The sequence below is a fragment of the Pezoporus flaviventris genome, unplaced genomic scaffold (assembly GCF_033815535.1).
Source record: "Pezoporus flaviventris isolate CSIRO_AGI_PZ_B2104156 unplaced genomic scaffold, CSIRO_AGI_Pfla_v1 ptg000041l, whole genome shotgun sequence".
NCBI classification, from domain to species: domain Eukaryota; kingdom Metazoa; phylum Chordata; class Aves; order Psittaciformes; family Psittacidae; genus Pezoporus; species Pezoporus flaviventris.
Genome location: NW_026892589.1, coordinates 5,841,557 through 5,866,526, shown reverse-complemented (window position 1 = coordinate 5,866,526; position 24,970 = coordinate 5,841,557). Strand labels below are relative to the sequence as shown.

Genomic DNA, 24,970 nt, shown 5'->3' with positions numbered 1-24,970 from the left:
ACTGCCCAGGGCCCCGCTCTACAAATGGGCTCCCCCGGCGCGATGGCTCCTCCCAGTAACCGCCTGTCCTTCAGCGCTGCTCCCGTGTGCCCAGCCCGTCCCGGGGAGGGGAGGCGTACGGCGGTGGTTCCGCCCGACGCGCGGGGTCGGCCTGTGGGCGGAAGGACGGGCGAGGGCCGCGGACTGAGGGGACGCAGCCCCGGAGCGGCCGCCGTTAGGAGCCACCGCCGTCCCCAGCAGCATGTCGGGCCTCCCGAGGAGCTATAACCCCTTCGCCGAGGACGAAGAGGCTGAGGCGGTGTCGCCGTGGTCGGCGAGCGGCGGCGGGGAGGCGGACGGCGCCTCGCGGCAGCGGTACCTGCAGCAGGAGGTGCTGCGTCGCTCCGCCGCCACCGCCGACAGCACCACCCGCTCCCTCTCGCTGCTGTACGAGTCCGAGCGCATCGGCGTGGCCGCCTCTGAGGTGAGTCGCGGAGCGGGGATGGCGGACGGAGACGTCGGCCCCGGGGCTGTCGCGATGTACCGGCCGGGGGGATGACAGTGTATTGCTCTTCTTCCCCTCCTCCCAAGCACCTCTTTCCACAGTTGTTTCGGACACAGCGTATCTCTCTGCGCCACTGCGGGCGGATTTTATGGGTGGAGGCGCGTTTGGAGGGTGTTTTTGAGGTGAAAAAGAAACAACGCTTAGACCCTGGCTGTGCATCACAGGCTGTGACTCGGATGTGGTGTCAGCTGTTTATTAAGCAGCTCCAATCAACTTATTAATGGCATTTGCACCTATTTTTGTCCGACTAAAAAGTTTTCAGTAGTTCTCTTGGCTAAATGAAGAGCCTGCCCTCTTGGCTGTTTGTGATGGCCTGGCTTTGTTCTGATTAATCATTTCCTTCATTCTTCTGGCCGTGTATCAGAAGTTTGTCTTTAGAGGCATCGCTCAGAGAGGCCTTGTCCACTGTGTCACCTGCTAATGGGACATTTCCTTCAGCGTTAGTAACCAAGAGCACCCACAGACTGCAGGAGGTGCTTATGCTGAAGAGGTTTCTTGGTGGCTCTTCACTGAACTTGTGAGTTGTTTGCCCAGAAAAGCACGAAAGAAGCTCACAACCCTTGAATCGTATTTGCGTCTTTATTCAGGGGAGAAGAAGAATATTCCACTGGAATTCCCCAAAGTTTAGAGAGAATATGAGCACAAGTTTTTTGTTTTGCACTCATGTGAGCTGCACGTGAGTTTCCTGTCAGAATTAATCTTTGGATTACTTTGGAATAATATTTGTGTTCTTGACTTAGAAAATAATGTAACTGTATATATTAACATTTCTAAACTCTGCACTGTATGTACTTGCACTGCTCAAGCAATGGTATGAAGAAATCATGCTTTGATTTATCGCCTTTGGTTATTCTGTTTCTAAATTACCAGGAACATCCCAGTAATGTCAAAAGAGTATCACTTCCCAATGAAGGTGTCATCCTCAACTAGGAATACTTCTGCTTGCTCACTTCCCAGCTGCAAACCTTTGCATTTTCACTACATCACTCATCTGGTGCCACGCTTTTTCCATCAAGAAGAGACACAAATATCAACCTGACAAAAGACCAATACAGAAAATTCCTGGATGCTCTTTGTAGTAGGAGTTGAGAACCTGGTGTTGTGTAGTGATGAGAATCTTATAGCTGGCTAATGTAGCTGATAAGCAGCTCATGACTGAAATGCCCTGGGGGAAGAGGAGTGACTGAAAAAGCTGTATGCCTTCAGAAATAATCTACATGGGATGATGGAACTGCTGTTTTTCTTCAGAGAGTCTCTTAAATGTTTGATGTTTCAGTTTACTGATGCTTCCGTTCATCTTGGCTTAACTACTTCTCTTTTCCTCTTGGTATCTGTTAGGAGCTTGTACGACAAGGAGAGGCACTGAAGCGCACAGAGCAGATGGTAGATAAAATGGACCAGGACTTGAAGACTAGTCAAAGGCACATAAATAGCATTAAGAGTGTTTGGGGGGGCTTGGTGAACTACTTCAAAGCCAAACCTCCAGAGAACAAGCCAGAGCAGAATGGAACGTCTGACTATTATGCTAACAGTAGGTAAGGAAAATCCATGTTTTATTTGGGACTTATCTCCCACAGCATCTCTGAAATGTCATCTCAAAATTGGAACTTAAAAGATCTGTTGATTTGGGCAAGCAGACTCCTGAGATGGTGTCTAGCTCCCTATTTCCTTTTAACTCTTAGGAGAATATTTTCACTTCTATTTATAGTGGTAAGAATAACACTGAGAAATTAATTTGAACAGTTACAGAAAATTACACAAGTGATTCTTCACTCTTCTGAATTATCGTGCTTGCTTCAGTCATACCAGGAAGCCATGATTTCTAGCACTGACATGCTTCCAGCCAAGTATTATGTGTGCTTCTTCAGCTTCTACTAAAAGCTGTACATAGAAATTAATTGCTGTGAAATTAGTGTCTCACAGTACTTGTGTCTCTTCAGCTGAGGAATTTGTGTAAAGGCTGGTAGTGGTGCATGGATTGATTTCCTCCTTCCCTTTCCCTCCATTCTCCACTAGCAGAAAGCAATGGGTTGCCTCCAAGATGGAAGATAACAGTTTTGGTTTTGATATCTGAGTTACTTTCACTGCTAAAGTTCTGCTTTCACTGAAGACAAATGCTAATAGTTTATTTTAAAGTGATATGTTGCATCTGGTGTAATAAATATGCTGCTTTTGTGTTAAGTGTGATACCTATTCTTGTTTAATAGATTGAGCATGAGGATTGTGGTCCATAGGAACGTTTTCTTTTTATTCTTTGTTACTAGGTTAAAAGAAGCCATGATGTCTAGTAAAGAGCAAGAGTCAAAATACCAGGAAAGTCATCCAAATTTAAGGAAGCTAGATATAGGTTTGTAACTTTATTTTACACTGTCTGTCATCAACGCAGGGTGAAGGCAGAGACCCTTCAACTTGCCCAACTGCTGGCTTATGTTGCTGCTTAATGTCCGGAGATCTGTATCCCAGCCTTCAGGGCTCTGAATTCTAGTGAACTGTTTTCCCTAAATCTCTTTGTAGCCAAGAATCCATATAACAGGCAGGCAGGCTTGCTTGCCAAAATGTTAACATGCATGTGGAGGTGGTTCTTTTTAACCATCCCTTGTCATAGTTTTCAGATATATTTTTCTTGTTATTTCAAACAAGGACTATAATACTTCACACTGAAGTCATTACTTGATTCATGCAGGGAAGTATAGGGGTTTGATCTCATTCCTCATTCTCACTGCATCTTCTGTGATGACTTCTGTGTACAAAACAACTGCTCCTTTTTAAAGTGAAGTTCAATTTAGTTTAGCAAGAGTAAGAAAGCTGCAGGGTATCTTTACAGTTGTAGTCCTGTACATAAATAAATGCTTTTTTGGTAATGTAAATCTCCATTCCACATCGCATAGTATTAAAAGTCTGGCCAATAGAGGGCAGAAATAACTCAACTCTGGTGGTTCGTCCGGGGGGTACACTAACTGTGCTGGAAGTTACCAGCCCACCTGCTGTGTTACTTGGGTGGCTGGGTTTGTTTTGTTCTTACTATTCCCAACTAAGCAGCAGAACTACAAAAGGCTGCCCAAAACAGAATAACTGTAGCTTAATATCTGTTCATTTTGAGGGATGCCCTATAGATAGCACTGTTGGACTACTTTTGATTCTTCTGCTAACAGGTTATGTGATTACATAGCAGCTGTGGTCAGACTCATTTTTAATAACCCTTCTAAAACTTTAGAGCATCTTCTTACCAGCTTTTATCTTACATAATGTTTTGTACTTTATACTCTTTATAGACAATGATTTCAGCAAAACAGATTCAGTTTCTTCAGGGCCAAGGGATTCCTATCCGAAGAACCAACACCTGCGTGCTTACCACCAGAAAATTGATAACAACTTAGGTGAGTGTGAGAACTGATGCTGTTTCATGTAATGTAATTCTCAATTTTTGGCTCTTCAGCCATGGAAAATTACTAATATATTGCCAATGAACACTTTTTAGTTTAGTTCACAGGTAGAATTTGATAATTAAAATTGTTTGCTTGTATTTTGCATTTCAAAACTGTCTACATGGCAGAATGCAAAGCTTGATTGAAACATACATTATTTGAATGGTAGAATGCTGTGGGGTCTGTCTGTCAACTACTTGTAAACACTAATAACAAATCTGAGTTAGAAAAGCATTTCACCTGAAACCAGCTAAAGGGAAAGTGGCTAGGAAGCCTGGAAGTGAAAATCTACTGTGGCAACTGGTATGTTATTGGCATTAATACTTCAACTTCTTTTTCAACATGCTTGTGCTTTACAAATTGATAGAGCTGTCTCTGAGTGAAGAGACCAAGGAGGGGAAAAAAGCCCACACACCAAAAGCATGAGTCCTCTTAGATCCTTTACTGACAGTAAGGAAAACACTCTTACCAAATGTGTGTATGCTGGTAAATATGTTGTTTGAAAGAGGAAGTGGTGCTTAAGTATCTTAACAGTTGCAATTCAAGATAAGAATGTTTCTCTGAATCGTCCTGTAAGTTGACTGGGATATCATTGGGACAAACAGGCTTATCTGTTCTGAAAAATCTTACTAAGCAGGTGTAGCAGTATTATAAGAAAGACTGCTTCAAATTGACATCCACGTTATACCAGCGTGCAGACTTATTGCCTCTTTTTCTAAAGTTTGCTACTTACATTGAAAGATGCACTCAACTTACCTACCTGACAGTTAAACTCAGATATTACATTGCACTTCAGTTTGGACCCAAGGAATTTATAACTGTGTGCAGCTTTTGAAATAAACCTGTTTCACAGAAAATGGAAGAATTGAAGGACACTAAATACTTGATTTGTGAATTTGCTGAGTTGCTTTCATTACTTCCCCAAACCATTCAGCTGACTTTCTCTTCCTTTGTTCTGCAGCATATATACAAAGTGCCTCTTTGTATATATGTGTTTACATGTGTTGCTGTTTAGCTGACCTAGAAATAAGTGATTGGAAAGAAATCAGAAAGGAATGGATCAAAGAGAAATAGTCAAGCATAAGAGTTAGAGGAAGCACATTTGTTCTACTCACAAGCTGTGCAAAGCATATTAGTCTCAAAAGCATTTACCAGTCAATCATGCAATAAAATAGTTTCCCTGTAGCCAAATTAAAAATCTGGAAGTGGGATTCTTTATGTTAAATAACTGCTTAAATGGTCAGTGTGTTGGTATCTCTGCATGATGTTTACAGAAAAGCAATTGACTTAGCATATTAAGTATATTGAGAAAGAAAGTGCTCAATTTCATATTTTATATATATATAATATAAATTATATATATAATTTTAAGTGAAAACTACATTACGGGGTATGTCCCTTTATAAAGGTCCAATTTGGCTTTAAGCATCTGCAGTTAACGTGGAAGAAAGGAAGTAATTATTTCTGGTAGCAATGCAGTGGAAGTATTAATATATCGGTGCTTCCCCTGCTGGAGAAAAACACTCAGACTTGAGCACTTGTAACTAACATTTTCTGACTCGGGGTTTGGAGAAGAGGGAATCCTGACAACATCCATTTAAGCAGTATGCTTTATATGGCCTTGATTCCTTATGGTCACTCTCTTTGTTGACAGATGAGATGTCTTCTGGGTTGAGTCGTCTGAAAAACCTAGCTCTTGGGCTGCAGACAGAAATAGATGAGCAAGATGATATGCTGGATCGGCTAACAAAAAAAGTAGAGACACTGGATGTCAATATTAAAAGCACTGATAAGAAAGTCCGACAACTTTAAAGCATTTTTAGATTTTTTTTTTGGACATCAGTTTTTGGATGTCTCATCTCAACCCATCGCTTACAAAATCTTGGACAGTATCTGCTTCTCTTTGTTTCTGTTATTGATTTTGTTGTCATTAAAATTGCATAATCTTAAATGCAGCTTAATACCTTAACTTTCTTCTTCATGGGAAGTGCATGTTGAGTAAAATCAGCAGTTGGGTCAATGCTTTTGTGCTGGGTACCCCGTGCAATTGTGTAACTGTGCGTCATGTGTGTGGAGGAATTTGCAACCTACAAAGCTTCAGTGTCCTTGGCCTGGGAGCCGTGATGAGCAAAGTAACTGCATTTTGCTTCTGTTTTGAGGAGGGGATGGGGGAACAGAATGTGCTTCTTTGTTCAGAGCAAATGTTGCTGATTCTGTTTACCTACAGCTATGTGAAGTTCTGACAAAATGCCGATTTCCAGCTGTAAAGATAATTTGAAGTAACTGCTTTCTGGCTTTCTGGGGCTTAAGGAATGAACTGTTCTGTGGAAGTTGTAAAATACCAAGGGTGTCATGCAGTGATAATATCCTCTGTGTGTGTTCGCTTTCCTGAGATGACTTTTACCAAATGGTGGCTCCACAAACTACGCTTTTATATTTGGGTCACTAAATGCCATCACCTTTACAGTGCTTTCAGTAAGTTCTCTGAAGGTAACTTATGGTCTGCAAGAAATGCTGACAGTGACTCCAAGTGTGAGTAACAAAATCAGAACTTAAATGTTCTGTGTATGTGCTCTTAAAAATTCTTTTGTAGAAATTGTCACCATTTGCATTTTTATTTCCTGCTCTTTCTCAGTTTATTCAGTTAGGTGGGTATTTGAAAAATAGCTTCCATTTGAGAAATGGAGAGTTGGGCTGATACTGCACATACAGATCATAGGAGATTGTTATTTGAGTTCACGTTTATTACAAATGTGATTAGGGATTGAGCAGATGTTGCATTTTCCTAAGTAATGTGACTGGTTTTAAGGAACTCGGGTATGGTTCCCATACTTCCTTGTTAGCTTAGCAGGTATGAAAAGTTCCTGAAAATGAAGAACTCAAACATTTTGAGTCTTCCAGATAGAAGTTTGGCCTTGCACTTTGTTTTATTCTTGTATTAACTATCACTGTAGAACAAAATAATTACAATTCCATCCCAGCCTGAAGACATGACAATGAGAACTTGCTGTCTGGAAAACAAGGAAGTTATTTTGGTTTGGAGAGGCCAAGAGACCTGTATCAGTATTGCAGCACTTGCTATCAAGTGACAGATTGTGGCTAAGGAGAGATAGTTACTTTTATTGAGTTGGTGCCATGTTATCTTGTGAATTAAAGGAAGACCTTGGTGTTCAGGGCTATCAAGCTTGTAACCTTCATGAACACCACATTCACACCCTCCCCTTTCCTCCTCCCCCCCCCCCCCCCCAAGGAATTTGTTACCTTGAGCTCACTTGCTACAGAGTGAACCCAATAGTTGAGATGAAAGAAAACTTGAGCCTTTCTTGTTTTCCTGTGTCTCTTGAGACTTCACTTGTAAATCACTAAAAATGCTACACTTCTTGGACATAGTTTCTTACTAAAGAAACTATTTCTGTGATTTCTACCAAAGAAGAGTTGTGAATTAAAGTGAACCCCTGCTTCCCCTTATGGTACTGATGTCATTCATTTAGGTCTCTAAAAAAATGTTTTGCAGGGACATAAAACTTCAGCTTTTGAGTACCTTGTGAGCTTACTGAATACCTTTAATTGATTTTAATTTTTCACTGTCATTTATGCTCATTTGGAACCATAGGAAACCTTATTAATATGACTGTATCCTCTAACTTTTTTGGGTGTATACCATGACTAATTCTCTTTTACTCTGTTAAAGTATTTATGAATTCTGTGATTTGGTGTTGATGGTTGATACTTTTTTTACTACTTTTTTTTTTTTTTTTTAGCAAATGGTACAATCATTACTTTCCAAAATACCTCAGTGAAAGAAGATTGAAATTTGGATTATACCTGGTTTAGTTTAGTTGACTTTCTCCTTTTATTAAAAGGGTGAAGAGGCTTGTATTTTTAATGCTGAGTAACAAAAACACTTGCATCTTAGAAAGGATGTCTAAATTCTTTCCATAAGAGAGAATATAAAAAGTTGCCTAAAAATGTATAACACCTTGTAGTGTGAAATCTGCCGTCACCTGTATGGAACTACTGTTTTCCAGAGTAAGACTTTACTAACTAGGATGTATGCTGAGACTTCTGATTGCATTATGGTTAATGGAGGAGAAATATAGCTGGAGGATCTAGTTATGCATAATAAGAAATACAGAGCTTGAATCCAAGCAGGTTTGTTTTTATGTAAGAGTGAAGTGTGCTGCCTTTCTGGTGTAAGCTCTTCCATTTCTTTAGTCTAAATTATTTCACAAAGCAAAGTTGATTTTTTTGGTGAACTCTTGTATTAGCCTTGTGAAATGTTTACTGCATCCTGGATACCTTTGATGCCTTTAAAAACATAGGCAGGGAAGGGAAAATAAAAAAAGCCCTATTTCTGCTTTGAGAACCTCATCATCCAAGCAGAACATCAGGATTTCAGCCATGTGGAAGTTATACAGATGTCTAACTTCTTGTCTCTTCCAGCAGTCCCATTCACTGTATCGGTTGTATATGTCTCTGCTGAGGCTTTCCTGCCCTATTTGTTGGTTGTTTTTTTTTAATGGCCTTGTTTTAAAGGATTATTTCCCATATTGGATTTCTTTCAGGGGGAGGGCAGGGGGGAATGCTGTAGATTGTGCATGGATATAACTTAATTTCTGCTACAAAGTGAATTTCTTTTCTCGGCTTTCATGCAGATGCTCTATGCTGATAAAGCAGTTAAGTCTAATTGACATAAAGAGACACCACTGTCTTAGACTAGCGATTAAGTTTTTTGCTTGTTAGAATAACTTTCCATCATGCACAAAGGGGAAGTTTAAACTAAAAAAAACACCTGATTTTTGCCTTTCTAGGAAACGTCATTTTGTACCTGTTAGGAAGAACTTAGGTCAGTAGCTTTTCTTATTAGAAAAGTTTTCTTACTAGTAACACTAGATAGTCTTATTTCTTCTTGGATACTGCTGAGAAACTTACCTTGTGTAGGGTCTAGGACTTTCAGTGGAACTACAATTTGCACTCAAGTACTAACATGATAAGTAATTTTGCCTGAATAGTGGCATTGGGCATAGAAATTGGTGCCCTTGCATTAAAATAGCTGTGGTTAATTCATTCTTATTTGCTTGAGTAGAAGTTTAATATTAAGGTCAGAAGAAGTCAGTAGGAAAAAAAATACAGCCTTTATAAAAGGCAATTTTCTTGCTTTAAGTGGCTTGCTAATGGATTTTGAAGAGGTTTTAAACACCGGGAAGTAGCATACCCTTCATAACATAGATATAAGACACTAGAAACAGCAAACAAAAAAGGGGGAATAGCCAGTATCTGACTCTTAGCTGTATCTGATTTTTAAGTTTCCTGAGGATTGAGTTAAATATTGTAACAACTGATGTGTGGCTGAATTTGTACTACAAAGGTCTGTTGCTGTGCTGAACTCTACTGGCCTACTGAAATCACTGGGACACTATGAATCAGGTTGGGATTTTCCAATGTGTGAAATTCAGCTGAAATATTTTGCTGCCTTGTAGTTTTGTGATGTCATTTGTTAAATGGTGAAATAGGAAACACTTCCCAACCACTCTGCCTTCTGAACAAAAGAAGTTTTGTAGGCATTTTTACAAGCATACCAGGGTATGTGTTAATTTTTACTTTGAAACGTAGGGGCTTATCTTCAAAATCACAGGTAGCGATTATTTGTGTCTGGCTTTTTTAAATACTACTTTAATTCTGTGCCACCCAGGTATAACACTTTATACATACCAATTTAAAGTATCTGTTATTTAAATGCTTAACTGGGCTGTAGTTCAGCAATTTAGGAAATGGATTAAGTGTTGAATGTTAGTCTGTCAATAAAGGTGCTTATTGTTAATGAAGAGTTTTTGCATTTATTTCCCAATATTCTTTGATTACAACTTTATTGACACTTTTTTCCTGTAACAAGGTCTGTTCAAAGGCTGGAACTATTCTGTCAAGTCTGTGCCAGACTGGAAATAAATTTGCAGCTGGTGGGTTTTGGTTTCTGAGAATAAGCAGAGTGTTACCTTTCTACTTGACTCTTAAGTAGATTCTTTTAGATCCTGGAAGAGGAATGTAAACAGGCATTTATTTTGCAGAACTTTGACTTGTGATAGTAAAATAATTCAAGATACTGCTTGGAAAGTAATCTTGCCATACTGCTTGATATTACCAGGAATATCATAAACTAAGTGGATGCATGAACAAGGCAGGCAGAGCATCAGTAAGGCAAAAAAGGTATGCACAATCTTCAAAACTGAAAACCAACAGGTATGTAATAATCCCGTGTCATCCCAAATGTGCTGATGGCAGAAAACTCCAGAATGTCCTGACCTTCGGTTAGGTTCCTATCTGTATATGAAGGGGAGGAGCTTGGCTTCTGGGAATGTTTTTGTAGTGAAGTTGACTTAATTTTGTTTGATACCATAAAGCAGAGATTCAGAAGTGCTATTACAAAAGCTTGGAAAAGAGAAAGTCAATACACTAGAGAGAGATTGACAGGCTTCTTAAAACACAGATAACTTTGTTTTGCTGCCTTTGTGCTGAGAGTTCTTCAGCAAATGGCAACCAAGAGCTCTTCCATCTCCGCACCTTATTGTTGCATACAGAAAAAATACTGTGAAGAGCACAATGGAAGATGGTAGAGAATGGAGCAGTGTAGTGGATCCTGGATCTCTGCTGGGGATGTCAGCTTGCTCAGCTTGCATGAAGAATATGAGTCTTTGAAGAGAGTATCTCAGATCTATTTGCTTAAGGCTGGTCAGGCATTTCAGCCCTTCTGTGCTTTCTCAAGGACTTGCTTACAGTGCAGTCCTTGCCTTTCTGGGAAGTGAGAGAGGGAAGGGGAGCTAACAGGTGCTCATGTGAGTGTGTAAAACCAGGCAGAGCAGGTGCAGTTTCAGTGAAGGACCCCCATGCTTCTGCTGCTGAAAAGGGGTTTGGTTTTAGGAGGGGGTTCTACAGTTTGTTGTTTTGGTAGGTGGTTGGTTGGTTTCTTTGCTTCCAAATAAATACATCTTCCCAAAATGGGAAAATATGAAGAAAACTGCACTGGGGCAGAAGTGAAGGCTTGGGAAGGCTCAGTGGCAAGAAATCAGGGAGGTGCCCCCAGAATAAACAGACTCCCAAATCAGGAAGATCCCTGAATGCCAGGCAGAGATTTTGGAGCCCTGCCTCAGCTATAAAAAGTCTAGATGGATTGTGACTTTGCTGTTAGTGAAGCAGAACCTTCTAGAAAATGGCCTTCCAGCTCAAGCTGAGGATATTTTGGGGAAGACAATGGGCTTCCTTGGCATCTTCATTCTAGATGGTCTTCCTTTTTCCTCCACATTAATTGTAAATCTGTTGTTTCTGTTAATGGAGAGCAGTCACTTGCCAATGGCGAGTTCTGTCTACACTTGGAAGAAACCCTTGCCCAGGTCCTGTGTGTCTCAGCCTTCCAGGGTCAGCAGGAGTATGAAGGGTGCCACTAAAGCTGTGCTGTGTGTATTAACCCTTCAGTGTAGAAAGAAAACGAAGCGCAGAAAGTTTGGAATGTGTATGTCAGTTGCTGACAAGCCTAGAGGGTGGGAGCCTGCCCAAAGACGTTTATAATTTCACATCAGGCATGTTAGACCTGTTGAGGGAAATTACAGAGTTTAATTAATTCTCTCTTGGCTTTACTCAAAATTTCTTACTGACATTACAGATTTTGTAGAATTCCGTAGAATTTCTGGGCAACCCCAGTGTTAGTTTGCATCTGATGTTTGTTGGCTAGCTGGGGCTTACTGGCTAGCTCATCTGAGTGCCTTTCAAGAAAAACTCCTGCAGGAATTCCCTTGTGTGAAGCAACTGAAAGGGGTGGTGATGCAGTCTGCTTTTGGCTTCCAGTAAGATCCATAGCAGCATCAGTACAAAGCTATTGCATACCAACACTCAGAACATCAGGTTCTGAGATTCTTTATTGCCCTATTTTCACCACTGCCTTGTGCATGGATCAGCCAATGTGCTCATATCTCTGCCCACTGGTCCTTTAGGAGGATGATGACAGGATGTTCCTTCCCTCTTTTGAGTGAAGTCTAGGCAGAGAGGCAGCCGAGGAATCCAATAGTACAATATAAATAGTAAGGTTGCAAAACTGCCATGTAAGAAAGCAAAGGTTAAAATCTGATTGCATTCACCTGCCCACGGAGAAAGCTTTGCGAGGTAAGGGCAGCATTCTGCTAACAGCACTGCAAAGGAGACCCATGAGTCATCTGATCTGCTTCATCATACATTGCTAAGTTATAGGCTGTTGGCACTTCTGCCACTCCATGTTCAGTTGTGACAGAGCCAGATAGAGAATATTAATTAGAACACACAGTATTGTGATAAGGAGAGGAGAATATTCTTTCCTAAATGACACAGTTGCAGTAATTCAGTGATGGGTTAAATTTTGTTGGTACGTGTTTAGCAGGATCTCTAATGAACTAAAAGTGAACTGCAATATTAAACAAAGTGCAGGTGAGAAAATGAGCTTGTTGGGGTACTGACACCAACCTTAGTAAGCTGCAGAACAACTCCAGTGTGTCACAAACTGACATCTGACACACAGCAAAAGTAGCCTTGTTCTCCAAAGACATAAAAATGGCCTTAGAGCTATGAAAGTGCTTTAGAATGTCTGCTTTCTCCCTCCCAATTAGGTGGCAGACTTTCCTATTGAGCAAAAATATCATGGGGAAACTTTGTGCTGAATTATAGCAGAAAATAACAGATTCCTCTGCTTTTTATGCACACACTTTCTCTTAATGCCCACTTGTATCAGTCAGGGGAGTATCTTCCCATACCAGTACTGTTTCAGAAGTTCATGTAAGTTGTAGTCTAGCTTCTCTATCTGATCTTTCCTAATTTCTGACTTTGAAGAGTTTTTCTTTTCCTCAGCCGTATCCCTCAGCAGTTTTATGTGCCATCCAAGCAATGAATTCATTACTCAAATTTGTGTGATTTAGTAATTTCCTGGCACAATGATTCCAAAACACGTGGGAGGAAAAACAGAAGGATTTTTCCATCTCCAGGTGTTTACTGGCCTAATCCTTGCTCTTGACCATTCTGAATGGCTTTTTGTAGAGCTGCATTTCTACCGCTTGTCAAGCGTAGTGTCTGAGAGACCATGCAGTCAGAGTGTGCAGCTGAAGGTGATGGGAAGCAAGCTCATTCTGATGTACCTCACCACTCTTGCATTTCTAGCTTTGAACTTCTGGAGCTGTTTTCCACAATTTCCATAAGATGAAAAGCATCACTTTTTTACAATTGCCTGCTTTACTAATCAGTGTTTGAGATGCAATATTGAGGCTTTATTCCCTACTCAAGCAAACATGCTGAGTTTACAGTGGCAGCCTGCCAGAAGCCTCAGGGGTTCACCTGTGCTGAAGTGAGGTAAATGAACAGCACACCCAAAGCAGCTCTTCACTGTGGGATACAGCAGCACACTAATGGTCTCCATGTGTCACTGGACACCACATACCCCACCAGCTAGTGGCAATGACAGAGCAGTGTGAATTGGGTGCATTAGAAGGCAAAAAGCCAGTCTTAATTCAAGAATGTACTTATTTATGAAATTGATGTGTATTTATGTTGAGTGTCACAATAAAACCGTTAAGCTTCCTTACATATTTGCAGTTGGACATGTGTAGACTTACTGCTGAGTCAGCCTGGCCATGTGGGTGACCTGTGTGGTTCTCCAGGGAATGTCTCTGCTTCCCCAAGCGCCTCCAGTTTCAGGGTTACGAAGCCAATTCCTGTAAAAACAATTTGGTATTTGAGAGCATCATTAATTCCAATTTACCCTTCCTTGGTGTAGTGATAAATAATGGAACTAGATAACATTAGAAGAGACATTTGTTCAGCCTCTACAAACTTCTTACATACCTGCCCAAAAATGCTTAGAAGGAGCTGTCATAAGAAAAGGAAGAGAACTTCTGGCAACAGTCTCAGATGCTCTGTTGTTTAATTGTTCAGTCATCTGTAAGCCATGTAGTATAATGTAGTTTTATTTTGACTCTCATCAACTGCTTTGCTGTTTTAGTACCCCTGTCTTCAGTACGGAGTGACTGGAAGGTTGCCAAGTAAAGGGAAATCTGTGTCTGAACAGCCGGGAGGGATAATATGTAAATCTGTTGGAAAGAGGCAATTAAAGGCAGTTTTGAGATATAATGGAAAATAGACAATATTGAGCTTCATCAGAAAAGTCAACGTAAACAGCAGCTACTGTACTACGTCTCTGAAGTGAACTTGTTGCTTTAAATAACTGCATTCTACAGAAAACAGATGGATCATGAAATCTGTGAGCAGGCTTCCAGAAAACAGTTTTGGTCTTCAGGAACATGTCCATGTTGATGTTCAGTGTGCCCTCCTGGCACAAGAGGACTAAAGGCAGCTTCTCCTGCTGTTGTATTTACATAACACGGAGAGGAGCTGGAAAGTTGGATTACATGCAAGACAAATATAGCTGAAAATAATACTGCATGTCATATGTAACTATGAATGGACATGAACACAGAGGAAGTGCTATCTGAGATAAGCAGTACAATAAGCGCAGCCTTCATTGCTTCGTAACCCAACAGATGAGGAGGTAACACACCAGTGAAACAAATCAGGAAGCCCTGACTAACCAGAGGGACCATTCTGACAGTTTACCAGAATCTTGGTGTCACCATCAAATCCAGCTGCATGGGATTTTTACAAGAGTGGGTGGATTGGGAAAAGTCAGAGCATTCCAAAATATTTAACTTTTTATTACAAATGAGGATGGATTCAGGCTGGTTTAATCTTACAGCCTATGTTTGACTGCCCTTGTTTTGAAATCATTGATCAAAAAGCTCAAGATTTCCTGTATTCTACCAGACATTTATGCAGCTGCTTGTTGGCCCCCTTTGTGACTGAACATGATCAGTCACAGCCCAGACATTGCAAATCAAGCTCCTGTTTGCAGACACAAACTTGGCAATATGCATTAACTGAACATAGTTCTTGCATCAGGCAACACATCATGTGCTGTCTCAGTCACATTCCGAACTAGAAGAGAAACATGCAGATATTTCAGGATCTTTGGGAGCGCCTGTGAAAGTGGTTATTTCTTAACATTAAACTTGTTTTTTGATTCTTGAGTGCTCCTCTTCCAGCATAACCAAAGAAACATGAGAAGAGCTGCTTAACAGTTGTGTTTCAGTCTTTATGAAATAGAAATTGATAAAAACATGCACAAGGTGACTCACTTCATCAGCTAGGATGGAAAAAGGAAAATTCTGACACCGGGACTAGGAATCATACCTTTGCTTCCAGGATGCATCATTGCATGGTGCAGGAAGAGGGAGGCAACAAAAAGCTACTTCAAATAATTGGATCTCCACACATTCTTTTTTTAAATTAATACTTCATTAAATAATGTTTTTTACATACCAAAGTTCTTCAATGAAATGCAACAACAAAATACTAAAGAAATGGTTTAATTAGCACTTCACAGGCTTTCCCTTTTATTTTTGCATTTACTAAAGATACTCTGCATACCTGGACCAGCACAGTTTGCCAAAAATCAATGTCACCTTTTTATATTGCAGGGCACCTCTCAGGCCTTCAGAAAAGCACAAAGTACCAAATCCTCCTTTAAGTCAGAAAGACCTTTCTAAAAAGATGGGTACTTCTAAAAAAAAAATAACTATACTCTAAAAAAAAAGAGGTTTTCTCCCTTTATTTAACATTCCTCATACAAGTAGTATCAGTTACACCAAAAGCATCAGCATAAAGGGAGGGGCATCTAAACTTGTCCTAGTGACAGGGTAACAAACATGCTTATTTATTGCTTCTGCTGGCACTGGTTAGGAGTTTTTTTAAAGGTAATTTAGACATTTCTTTATGAGGACTTAGAGCATGTAAGTCTGTGCTTATCTACAGTTTATTGTAACTCAGCTGTCTTGCTTGTTGTTTTCTCTAAAACCTAAAAAGCAGCAAACAGGTATCATTGTTGAATCTCTCTGGGAAACATCCTTGTGTTGTGTTTGTGTCTTGAATATTCTAGTTAAGACTGAAGCTCCAGAAAAGCCAGTCTGTTACATTCAGCTTATATAGGCCATTAAGAACAGTGAAATGCAAAGAACTTCCATTAAAACCTGTTCCACAAACAATCCAAGACAGAGAAAGCCAAGCGTGAGTAAGAAAATTAGGGTGACTTTTATCTTCAGCTTCATGAAATCCTACGAGCTGATAGGAAAACACAGTGCCTTTGTGTTGTGTTAAATAGCATTACATGGTCTAACAAAAACCCGGTTTTGAAGGGGAGAACATAGTACAGGAAATAATGGTGTTTTCAGGAGGGGATTTCTGAACCTATCTTTAAAGTTAATGTGGGCAAAGGTACAGATTCATACAAAAGCAGGAATCTGGGCATAAAGAAAGGGAACAAAAATATTTCATGAACAATGAAACTAAATCAAGAAGGTGCAGACCTTGGTCAAAGATTCTTTTTTTCCATGATTTAGGTTGACTGCTTCATAGACCTGTCAGTAAGGGTTGAACTCCCACTTCAGCCATTCCTTCGAAATAAAAGTCTCTCTCCACTCTCTGGCTGCTATTCTCATGAGACTTGCAGAAATCAAGTATCTTTGAGCTTATTCTGCTCCATCATGGACAGCTGAATTTGGCCAATGTTCTCAAAACTTATTATGGTGTGGAGAAGAAAACAGGCAACCATAGGGAAGGCATAGTCATAAAAGACTTGCTCCCTTCTGGGGCCAAAGGGAATTCATAGCTTGTGAATTTAGAGAGTGCTTCTTTCCAGGATTAAAAGGAGAGGAAATATATCATAAAGGCCCTGTAGAAAATTAAGTCTGTTTACCATCTGCATGGTTTACTACTATACTCTAAAACGTAATGAGGTTTCTGCTTTTCTTGGCTTTCTTCTGTTTCCTGGATAATATAATAATGTTAAGAAAATGAATACTGAGGTTCCCCTGTCAAGGGTCTATTTCAAAGGAAATAGCTGAAAGGCCCTAACAGTCAATATATTCAACATTTCCTCAATCACCCTATTAATCTGCAATTAGAAAACTTTGGCTCATTCAGTTTTGCTGTAGGACAAAAACCAGAAGAAGCTTTCATGTCCTTTCCAGCCTTTTATTCTTGTATCCTACTTATGCACACTTACTGGTTATGCTTCTAAATGGCATTTAACCACTCAGACCATTTAGACTAAGATTTTACTTGGTCTGCCTAAGTGCAGCTTGGTTTCTGTCATTCCAGAGGGAGTGAAATCAACAATAGATGAACACTTGAATTATATTAGCTACCCCCTTTCTTTCCATTAGTTATATTTTCAAAGAACACGTTTACCCTCTATCCACTTGATGGATGAGCTGCCAGAGAAAACACTCTGGAGGAATTCAGCTTCTAAAAAGGCTGGCGTAGCAAGCAGCCATGACCTGCCTGTCATGGTTTTGAGGACAGACATCGACTCCCATGCCCTTTATTGGGCTTTGCGTCACTGACCAGTGGACCTCTGTTTTTACAAGGTTGAGCTGGAGGAGTTGCAGTTTCAGCTGATAAACTGCTGTGCTGCAAGCCCTGGAGAACACAAGTGTCCAGAGAAGAAGCAAACAACTGTGTGAATGTACAGGGAGAATGAATGTCAGCACACTGCACAAAGACAGACAGAAATGGCTTCTGTAAGTGGAAATGCTTCTGGGAGGAAAGATACGTGTATTGTTTGCAAGTTACGAGTAAATTATGTATCATCATGGCATTCTCTGTGGGGAATCTAAAGACCTCCAGCCTGCACTGCTACTGCCTCTATACACTTCTGTTTATTTTGACATTAAATGCCATCAGAATCTATCATCTACAGCAGAGCTTTCCATGCACAGGAAATACAGGATGGGGCTTCACATACCAAACTAAATTCATGAAGTGACCTTTGTCAGGAGTTAAATCCACCATAATGGAGGTTTTCTTTGAAATACTAAGCGTGGAGAACACTTCTCCTGCCAGAGAATGATCTAGAGGGAATTTAAACATTAAATAGTTACATAGTAAATAACTGCAACAGAATCTTTACATTTAAAGTAATTTCTCCAGAAACATTACAATTTTTACCAGTCTGCTCACAGGAGCTTGCACAATGACTTAGGAAAACCACAGAAGAAATCCATCCAGAGCCTCAAAGTGCTTTGTATGACCCACAGTTATGTGCTCAGTAAGAAGAACAGATGGGAAAAGGAGAATGGAACTCCATGCAAAAAGAACATTATTCAAATGGAATTCTGCACTAACATGGAGAATGACTGCAGGACATGTTCAAGGAGTGAGTTCTGGATGGGAGATGATGATAGGAGGCAGTTCTTCACTCAGCAGTGAGGAGCCTGTTGGAAGGAGAGGAGAGACAGACTGGAGGAAAAGGGAGGGCTCTGCTGTTTCCAGGAGACAAGCTGGAAAGAAGTCCAAGGGGTGAGGGTGTGGTTTGAAAAACAGGAGTACAATTTCAAACTGGAAAGCAAACAGGGCAGCTCTGGGATGCACGAAATGTCAGTTTTCTCTGTGCAAGACCAAATCAGAACTTCTGAAGTTGTTATGATGCTCTCTCTTTGCTGCACCACATCTTCATGCTGTGACTGTTGACACTGAGTTCCTAAGGCTTGCATTTATCTGTTAGGCAAAACACTGACTGACAGCACCAGATAGCACACAGCTGGGACAGATGTAGCTCATTCTGTGTTCAGCATCAGCTCTCCAGCAGTTTGCAGTGGTCAGCCACAAGCAAACAAGCACACTCAAGTCCAACCCGCAGAGTCCCTGTCACTTGGAGCTTTTCTTGTTCACACTCGGGCAGGTCTCCTGCTGTCAACAAGCAGACGCTCTCCCGTATAGGCCAGAATATGTGCTGGTGCCTTGTAATTTGTTTATTTAAATCAAAACACTGAACTGGCCAAACATTTGCAAATTGAACAGATTTGTAGTTAAAGGGTAATTTGAACTGATGTGGAGGAAGACTCTAAGAGGAACGCTTTAAGAGAAATGCACATTGCTTTTCCACTGAGACCTCCTTAGCTTATTCTGTGGGAAGAAGTCTAGGAACATGCACAATACATACAATATTTTTGCATGTAAATAGCAGCCCCTCCAAGGCAAAAATGCAGCTCCTCTCAGGGCTGTTCCCTCATACTGAAAAAAGAGCATCAGGCTGTCATCCATAGAAGGAGCCAGAAAAGCAAGCATTTGGAGGAGAACAACCTCTGAAAAAACAGAAACATTTACCAGGAGCTTTTCCATCTGCGTTGTTAAGGGATTGCTAGGGATTACAGCCTTCTCAGCTGCAAAGCACTGTGGCTCTGCCTTTTATAAAGGAGCAAGAGAGTAGCAGTTAGCTTATCAGACGGCTACTAGCACAGCAAGCAATTAGAGATTCAAGACCCTTTACATTTCCTGTTAACAGACTACAAACTGTAGGAGAAATACCTTAAATAAGGCCAGTACCTTTCCATTGAGAGATCCCAAGCTAAATAGAAAAGGAGGTTAGAAGATTCAGTTAAAACATCCCTGCACACAGATGACTGAAGACAGGTCAGCCTTTTTAGCAGTGGAAGCTCAGCTAGCTGCAAAGTGAAGAGAAAATGGCAAAACACTTTTTGCATTTTGATTTGTGTCAAGATGTCAGAGGCTCTTCAGAGCTGGTATCACTTGCCAAGAACTACTCCTGTGACCTACAAAGCCAGGTGTTAAAAAGAGCAGATATTTAACCACAGAACAGCGTAAAGAAGGTACAAATGAGAAAGCCAGCAGCAGACCAAAGTGTGGAAAGCACTTCAACATACAGGGAGATTCTTTGTTTTACTGTGAAAATCATGGGATGTTGTAATTAGGATTTGGCCAGCTGGGAGTGGGCAGGAAGCACTGTATTATTAAAATTGGATTGAAGAAATATAACACACCTTTAATTTTAATTATACTTTAAAAGATATTTGATTTCCTTAGCCAGTGATCTCTCTAGTTCATGTCAGCAGTTTGGTGCCAGGCTACTAAGAGTGATTGCACACAGTACATAGTGATTTTTGTGCATGTGTAATTCTTGTTATTAAAAATCTCAGAGACAAACCTGTTCTTTCCTTTGTCACAATTTTCTTTAAAATACAAATGATATAAAAAAATGTATCCTATAACTGTGTGCATTACTTAAGAGATCCTACTTCATTTGTGACAGAAGTGATGAAAATCCGTGGTTCATTTTTTTCCAGAGTTAATTACCCATGAAATAGAAAGCAAAAGCCAGCAATTACTTTGAATATAAATAAATTGCTTCTATGAAGTGATTGTGAGCTGACAGAGGCAAACACAGAACAAGTTCAGTGTGCCAAAATGGGCTGGTTACAGGTCACATCCTGATGTCCCACTGATGGTCTGGTCTCTGCAGCACTTTTGACTTGCCCTCATTTAGAAATTTATGCAGCTAAAAGTGAACATCTCCTTACAAACATAGGGAGCTGGTGCTACTCAAACCCTTTTGAGGTCATGCAAAGGAAAAGTTGTCACCACCTCAGCTCCAGTTTTGCTTGCTTTTGAGAGAACAGACCTTGGTGCCTAACCCGAATCATGAGTCCTGCAGGAAGAGCTACAGATTCCAGATTTCCTGAGGGATTGGGCTTTAGCAGCACATCAGTTCCAGCACCTTCTGCTACCTGTTCAATGGGCTGTCCAGGTTTTGCAGACCTTTGGATCTTCTAAACACAGCAAAGGGGTTCCCATGGCTGCAGCCTGCAACTGCATGCTCCAGTAGGAACCAAGGTGTCTCTGCAGAGCCGTGCCTATGATTCCTTTGGAAACCTAACCCAGTTTTGGTAATTCCCAGCTCCATGTATTAAAAACAAATGAGGTTAAGTGAAAATAATGAGGTTTTAAATTGTAATATATTTTGAATTGTTTTAATCTGCCTTCTGGTTTTGAGTCTTCAGGGGTCCCTTGTTCAGCTTTTCTTTGCAACCCACAGCATGAGAAACTCATTTATGGCGCATTAAATCAGAGATTCTCCTGTAATCTTGTGCTTCCCAGAGCTTGGCTCTCTGAGAAAATGTGAACAACATGATGCTCCGGGTAAAACTGCTACAGCTAGCAACACCACAGCAGTTTCCTTCTCAAAGGATTACTGTAATTTAGGAGAAATGCTATAGCAGTAATGTTACCTTCACCTCCCTCGTCTGATGCTAATGGGCTGCCTAGGAGTGAGGGTAAAAGAGAAATGTTGATATACACCTGGCATGCTGGACCCTTCACTTCTTATGCAGTTAACTTTCCAATTTGCCATGTCAGCTCTCTAGGGAAGGAGCCACATTTCTGTTTGGAAATCCAACAGGGAAGGACAGCTTTTCAAACATACCTGGCAACGGTCACAGAACTCCTCACCCACCTTCGGGCACGGCAGTAGGGAGCACAGCCCATGTGGAGCTATGGCCCGATGAAGGGTCACTGAGCCCCTCGAGGCTCCCGACGGCTGCACCAGGCGGTGCCTGCGCCAACCCCTGCGCCCTGATCCTGTCCACGGCTGGCAAAGGCCGCGCGTCCCCGCGCTCCGCTGGCCGGGACGAGCCGGTGTCCAACCGAGGAGGGGCAGAGCCGCTCTTTGCCACAACCAGACGCGACGGCAGGTGCTGGGGCAGGCCGCGGGGCTCGCAGCCAAGGGTCGCAGCCGAGCTGCGGGACCAGGACCCCCAAAGCGCTGAGGGGAGCATCACCCCCGGCACCCCCGCCCCTACTGCGGGGCAGGGCGAGAGAGACCCGCGGGGCACCAAGGGCCACCAGACCCCCGCCGTGCTGCGGACAGCTGGGGAGGGGGCCGCGTCACGTGGGTGCGTGTGGCAGCAGCGGAGGGATACAGGGCTGTGACACCCCTCTGGCCGCAGCCGGGACTGGGAAGCCCCCCCATTCTTGTCGGGGTCCAGCCCCAGCCCCAGCACTAAGCGGGAGAGGGGAGCGGCAGGGGAGAGGAGGACGGCAGCGGGGTGAGGGCGGGCAAGAGGCGGGGGCCAAGAGGCGGGGGCAGAGGCGCCGCGGGGAGGGACTATTTGAGGAGACCCTGGCAGGCTGGTGAGGTGCGGAGTGATCCCGCCGTCAGAGTGAGCGGCCCCGAGCTGAGGCAGAAAAGGGCGGTGAGCCCGCGGGGCGCCATCCAGCGCGGGACTGCGCCTGCGCCGATCCCCCCTCCCCGCCGCTGCGTGGGGTGCAGCGGCGCCCGCCCTGCTACCACCGCCGGCCCCTGCCCCGCGCCCCGGCCCCGGGGAGCTCGCCCTCAGCCATGGCCCAAATACTGCCCATTCGCTTCCAGGAGCACTTCCAGGTGAGCGGAGGGGAGCAGTGGAGCTGCAGGGACGGGGTTCCCCCGCCTCTGTCTCACCCTGTCCCTGAGGAGAGTGGGGGGGCCGCGGCCTAGCCGGGCCGGGGGCGCGCTGAGGGGTGGGGGCCGGGCCGCGGGGAAGCCTTGTGTGGTGGGCGAGCCCCCTCATTCTCTGTGGTGCGGGGCAGCCGTCCCGCTGGGCGCCGCGGAGGTGAGTCCGCTCCCGGTGCGGTCCCTGGGGCTGCCGCCTCCATCCGTCCATCCATCCGCGGCCGCTTCTCCGCGGCGTGCGGAGCGACCGCGATTTGTGCAGAGTCACTCGCCGCCGGAGGGACCTCCCGCTCCGGGGAGGGGGAGGCGCTGGGCCGTGGCCGCGCTGTTCGCCCCGGGGGCTACCCTGCTTCGGCTTAGGTGGGCGCCTGAGCTTTGTAGAGAGGGATCGGGGTTGTTCTCTTTTGCCTAAACTACTGCCAGCCTCCGGATGGCCGGGGCTCCAGGGATCCTATTTCTGTGCAGCTGGAACTGGGAGGAAATTGGTGAGATGAAGTGCAAGAAAACATTTGGACTTGAGAGCCTCTGTCCCTCGTTCCAAGCATAACTGTATTAAAAATAAAGGAAAACCCCAACCTCCCCAAAAATGACATAGTTCTGTTCTGAATAGCCTGTGAAAACCATAATGCCACTATTGGAGAAGATCCATGACTAATGGATGCAGCATAGACAAACCGGTTTATCTGTTTCCTTGTGAACTGGTGGTGAGGGAGGGTTGTAAATGGAATGAGAGCAGCAGGCTCTGAACATGCAGTTTAAGGCAGGAATTAAAGGAATTTGCTAAATGAATGAGAGAACAGGAAGTGGACTTGGCAAGTCATCCTTCTGTCTCTGGACCGCCCCTTTATGTCAAATCAGGCATCCATTTCAAATTATGAACTGGGTATCGTCCCTTGGTGTGGACTTTGTGCCACTTGAAGCATTTCAGCTTGGGAAATGGTTATTGCCACTTCCAGTGCCCGTTGGAAGTGTTTTTCTGCTTGACTGGAAGGACTGTCTTGGTCACTCTAGGAGCCCTAGCCTGGAATAGGACTGGGAAACTCCATAAATACCGAGCCTCTGTGCCCAAGGGAGCAGGAACTCCTGTCTCCTTGGAGTTGTCATGGGTTAAGAGAGTTTAACATAGTGCAGAATTATACTGTTGCTTCCCCACCCCAGCCACTGTCCAGCATAGCCGTGATTGTTGTAAACTCAGATGAATTCCTAGGAGCTGCAGTACAGCTGAGTAAGAAACCAGGGATCAAAGTGTTTTGACATCAAACTCTCTTTAGAAGGAAGCATGTAGTTCTCATAATTTAAAACAAGCAGACATAACCAGTTCTGCTGATTGTGTTTAGTCTGTATAACAATGATGAGAGAACATCACAATATGCCATGGGTGTAATATGCTGCTTTGCATGTTAAATGACCCTTTCTGTGAAGGCTGGGGTTGTGTGTTGTGCAACACTGCCAATATTAGCATTGTGGTACTTCTGTTTTGGGTGGGGGGCTAGCAGCTTCTCAAGGGATTTGTACTGAAGTCATACTCTATTTTTTGCTACCACCTGCTTTTGCTCTTAAATAATTTGATCTTATTGAAAGAGCTAAACCTGTGCTTAAGGGACTTTTTCTTAGCATGGAGGAGCAGGAGAGGCCTTGGGACTCTAGCTGCTAATATGTAGGAGTAAAGTCTCCTTCAAGATTCAGTTTTTCTTGCTTCTCCCCCCAGTCTTAATGTAGTATCTCCAAAGCAGTAGTCTTAGCAAAGAGAAATTGAGATTAGTAGGAGCTGGGAGTAGGAATGCAGTTAGCCTCCTCAGTGCTGCTTCTGCAGTTGTCTCTACGTGGTGGGATAAATGGGGAGGGAAATCAAGAGGCATGTGGGAATTGTAGTGTTTGTTCTGGCTGGGTATCTGCAGTACAGTTTTATCAGCTCTAACTTAATATTATGTGTTGTAAACATCTAGAGTAATGAATAAATGATACATGTGCTTATTGTTGACTGGTAGGGAATTCATGAAAACATTAAGCCTCCACTCCTCTTTGTAGTGTTTCTCTATTACTCATATTTAGCTTTATCAGCTCAATATTTTTGTTTGTTTTCCTACATTACGTTGAAGAAAGTGGCTTGGCTACAGTTTAATTGTTGTATTTAAAATTAGTGTAACAGGTCAACTACACTGCTTTATGATGTTAAATCCAAAAATGTTCCAATTCCTTATAATTGTGCAGTGTTTCATTAAATCTTTCTGTACCATAAGTCAATCTGTGTAGCCTGTATACCTGTAGCCATTTTAATTAATATGGTATTAAGTAGTTAGAAGAGCTGTTAGCAGTATAATTACTCAATTTCATATTCAGCCTGTTGCTGATGAAACATCGTTTCACTTAAATTCAGAGTCTTCCTGAGACAGTTGCTGTACTTCACTGAAAGAACAACTGAAGCATGCAGAAAGTGCTCTCCAGAGAAACTAAACATAAGTTGCAGTGCTAAATACTGAACTCCTCTCCCACTCCCTGTAGCTGGAAGTGGATAAACGTGTTATAAAGTGAAACAGTGATCTTGGGCCATGTAAAATTGGAGTAGTACAAAGGACCAGCAGACTGTTTACATTCCTTGTGAAGCTTATTTTGCTTTATGTTGATCATCCTTCTGACTGAACTGTAGCTCCAAGCCTG

At 42.5% G+C, this 24,970-nt stretch overlaps 2 protein-coding genes and 1 long non-coding RNA gene across 7 annotated transcripts in view; 2 read left to right on the top strand and 1 right to left on the bottom strand.

Moving 5' to 3' along the window:
* Positions 1 to 230: 230 nt before the first annotated feature.
* Positions 231 to 5,920, top strand: SNAP29 (synaptosome associated protein 29). The gene is made up of 5 exons (XM_061466051.1): positions 231 to 463; positions 1,883 to 2,079; positions 2,809 to 2,891; positions 3,817 to 3,921; positions 5,624 to 5,920. The coding sequence occupies exons 1-5, from the start codon at positions 242 to 244 to the stop codon at positions 5,779 to 5,781; spliced, it is 765 nt and encodes a 254-aa protein (XP_061322035.1). The 5' UTR covers positions 231 to 241; the 3' UTR covers positions 5,782 to 5,920.
* Positions 5,921 to 11,292: 5,372 nt separating this feature from the next.
* On the bottom strand, positions 11,293 to 21,487 carry LOC133275840 (uncharacterized). Its single transcript, XR_009745697.1, has 3 exons — positions 21,308 to 21,487; positions 13,563 to 13,691; positions 11,293 to 11,551 (listed from the first exon to the last, which is right to left on the bottom strand). It is a non-coding gene; the product is annotated as an uncharacterized LOC133275840 (long non-coding RNA).
* A 478-nt stretch (positions 21,488 to 21,965) lies between these two features.
* CLTCL1 (clathrin heavy chain like 1) overlaps positions 21,966 to 24,970 on the top strand; it is a 36,805-nt gene continuing 33,800 nt past the window's right edge. For 2 of the 5 annotated variants that reach the window (XR_009745695.1, XM_061466047.1), the window contains exon 1: positions 21,967 to 22,264. Coding sequence is in view for 3 of the 5 variants with exons in the window: in XM_061466047.1 (XP_061322031.1) it covers positions 22,223 to 22,264 (42 nt within the window). In the remaining 2 variants the exon portion in view is untranslated. Of the gene's footprint in view, positions 22,265 to 24,970 lie in introns of all 5 variants that reach the window. The other 3 variants (XR_009745694.1, XM_061466045.1, XM_061466046.1) reach the window with 3 other exon arrangements.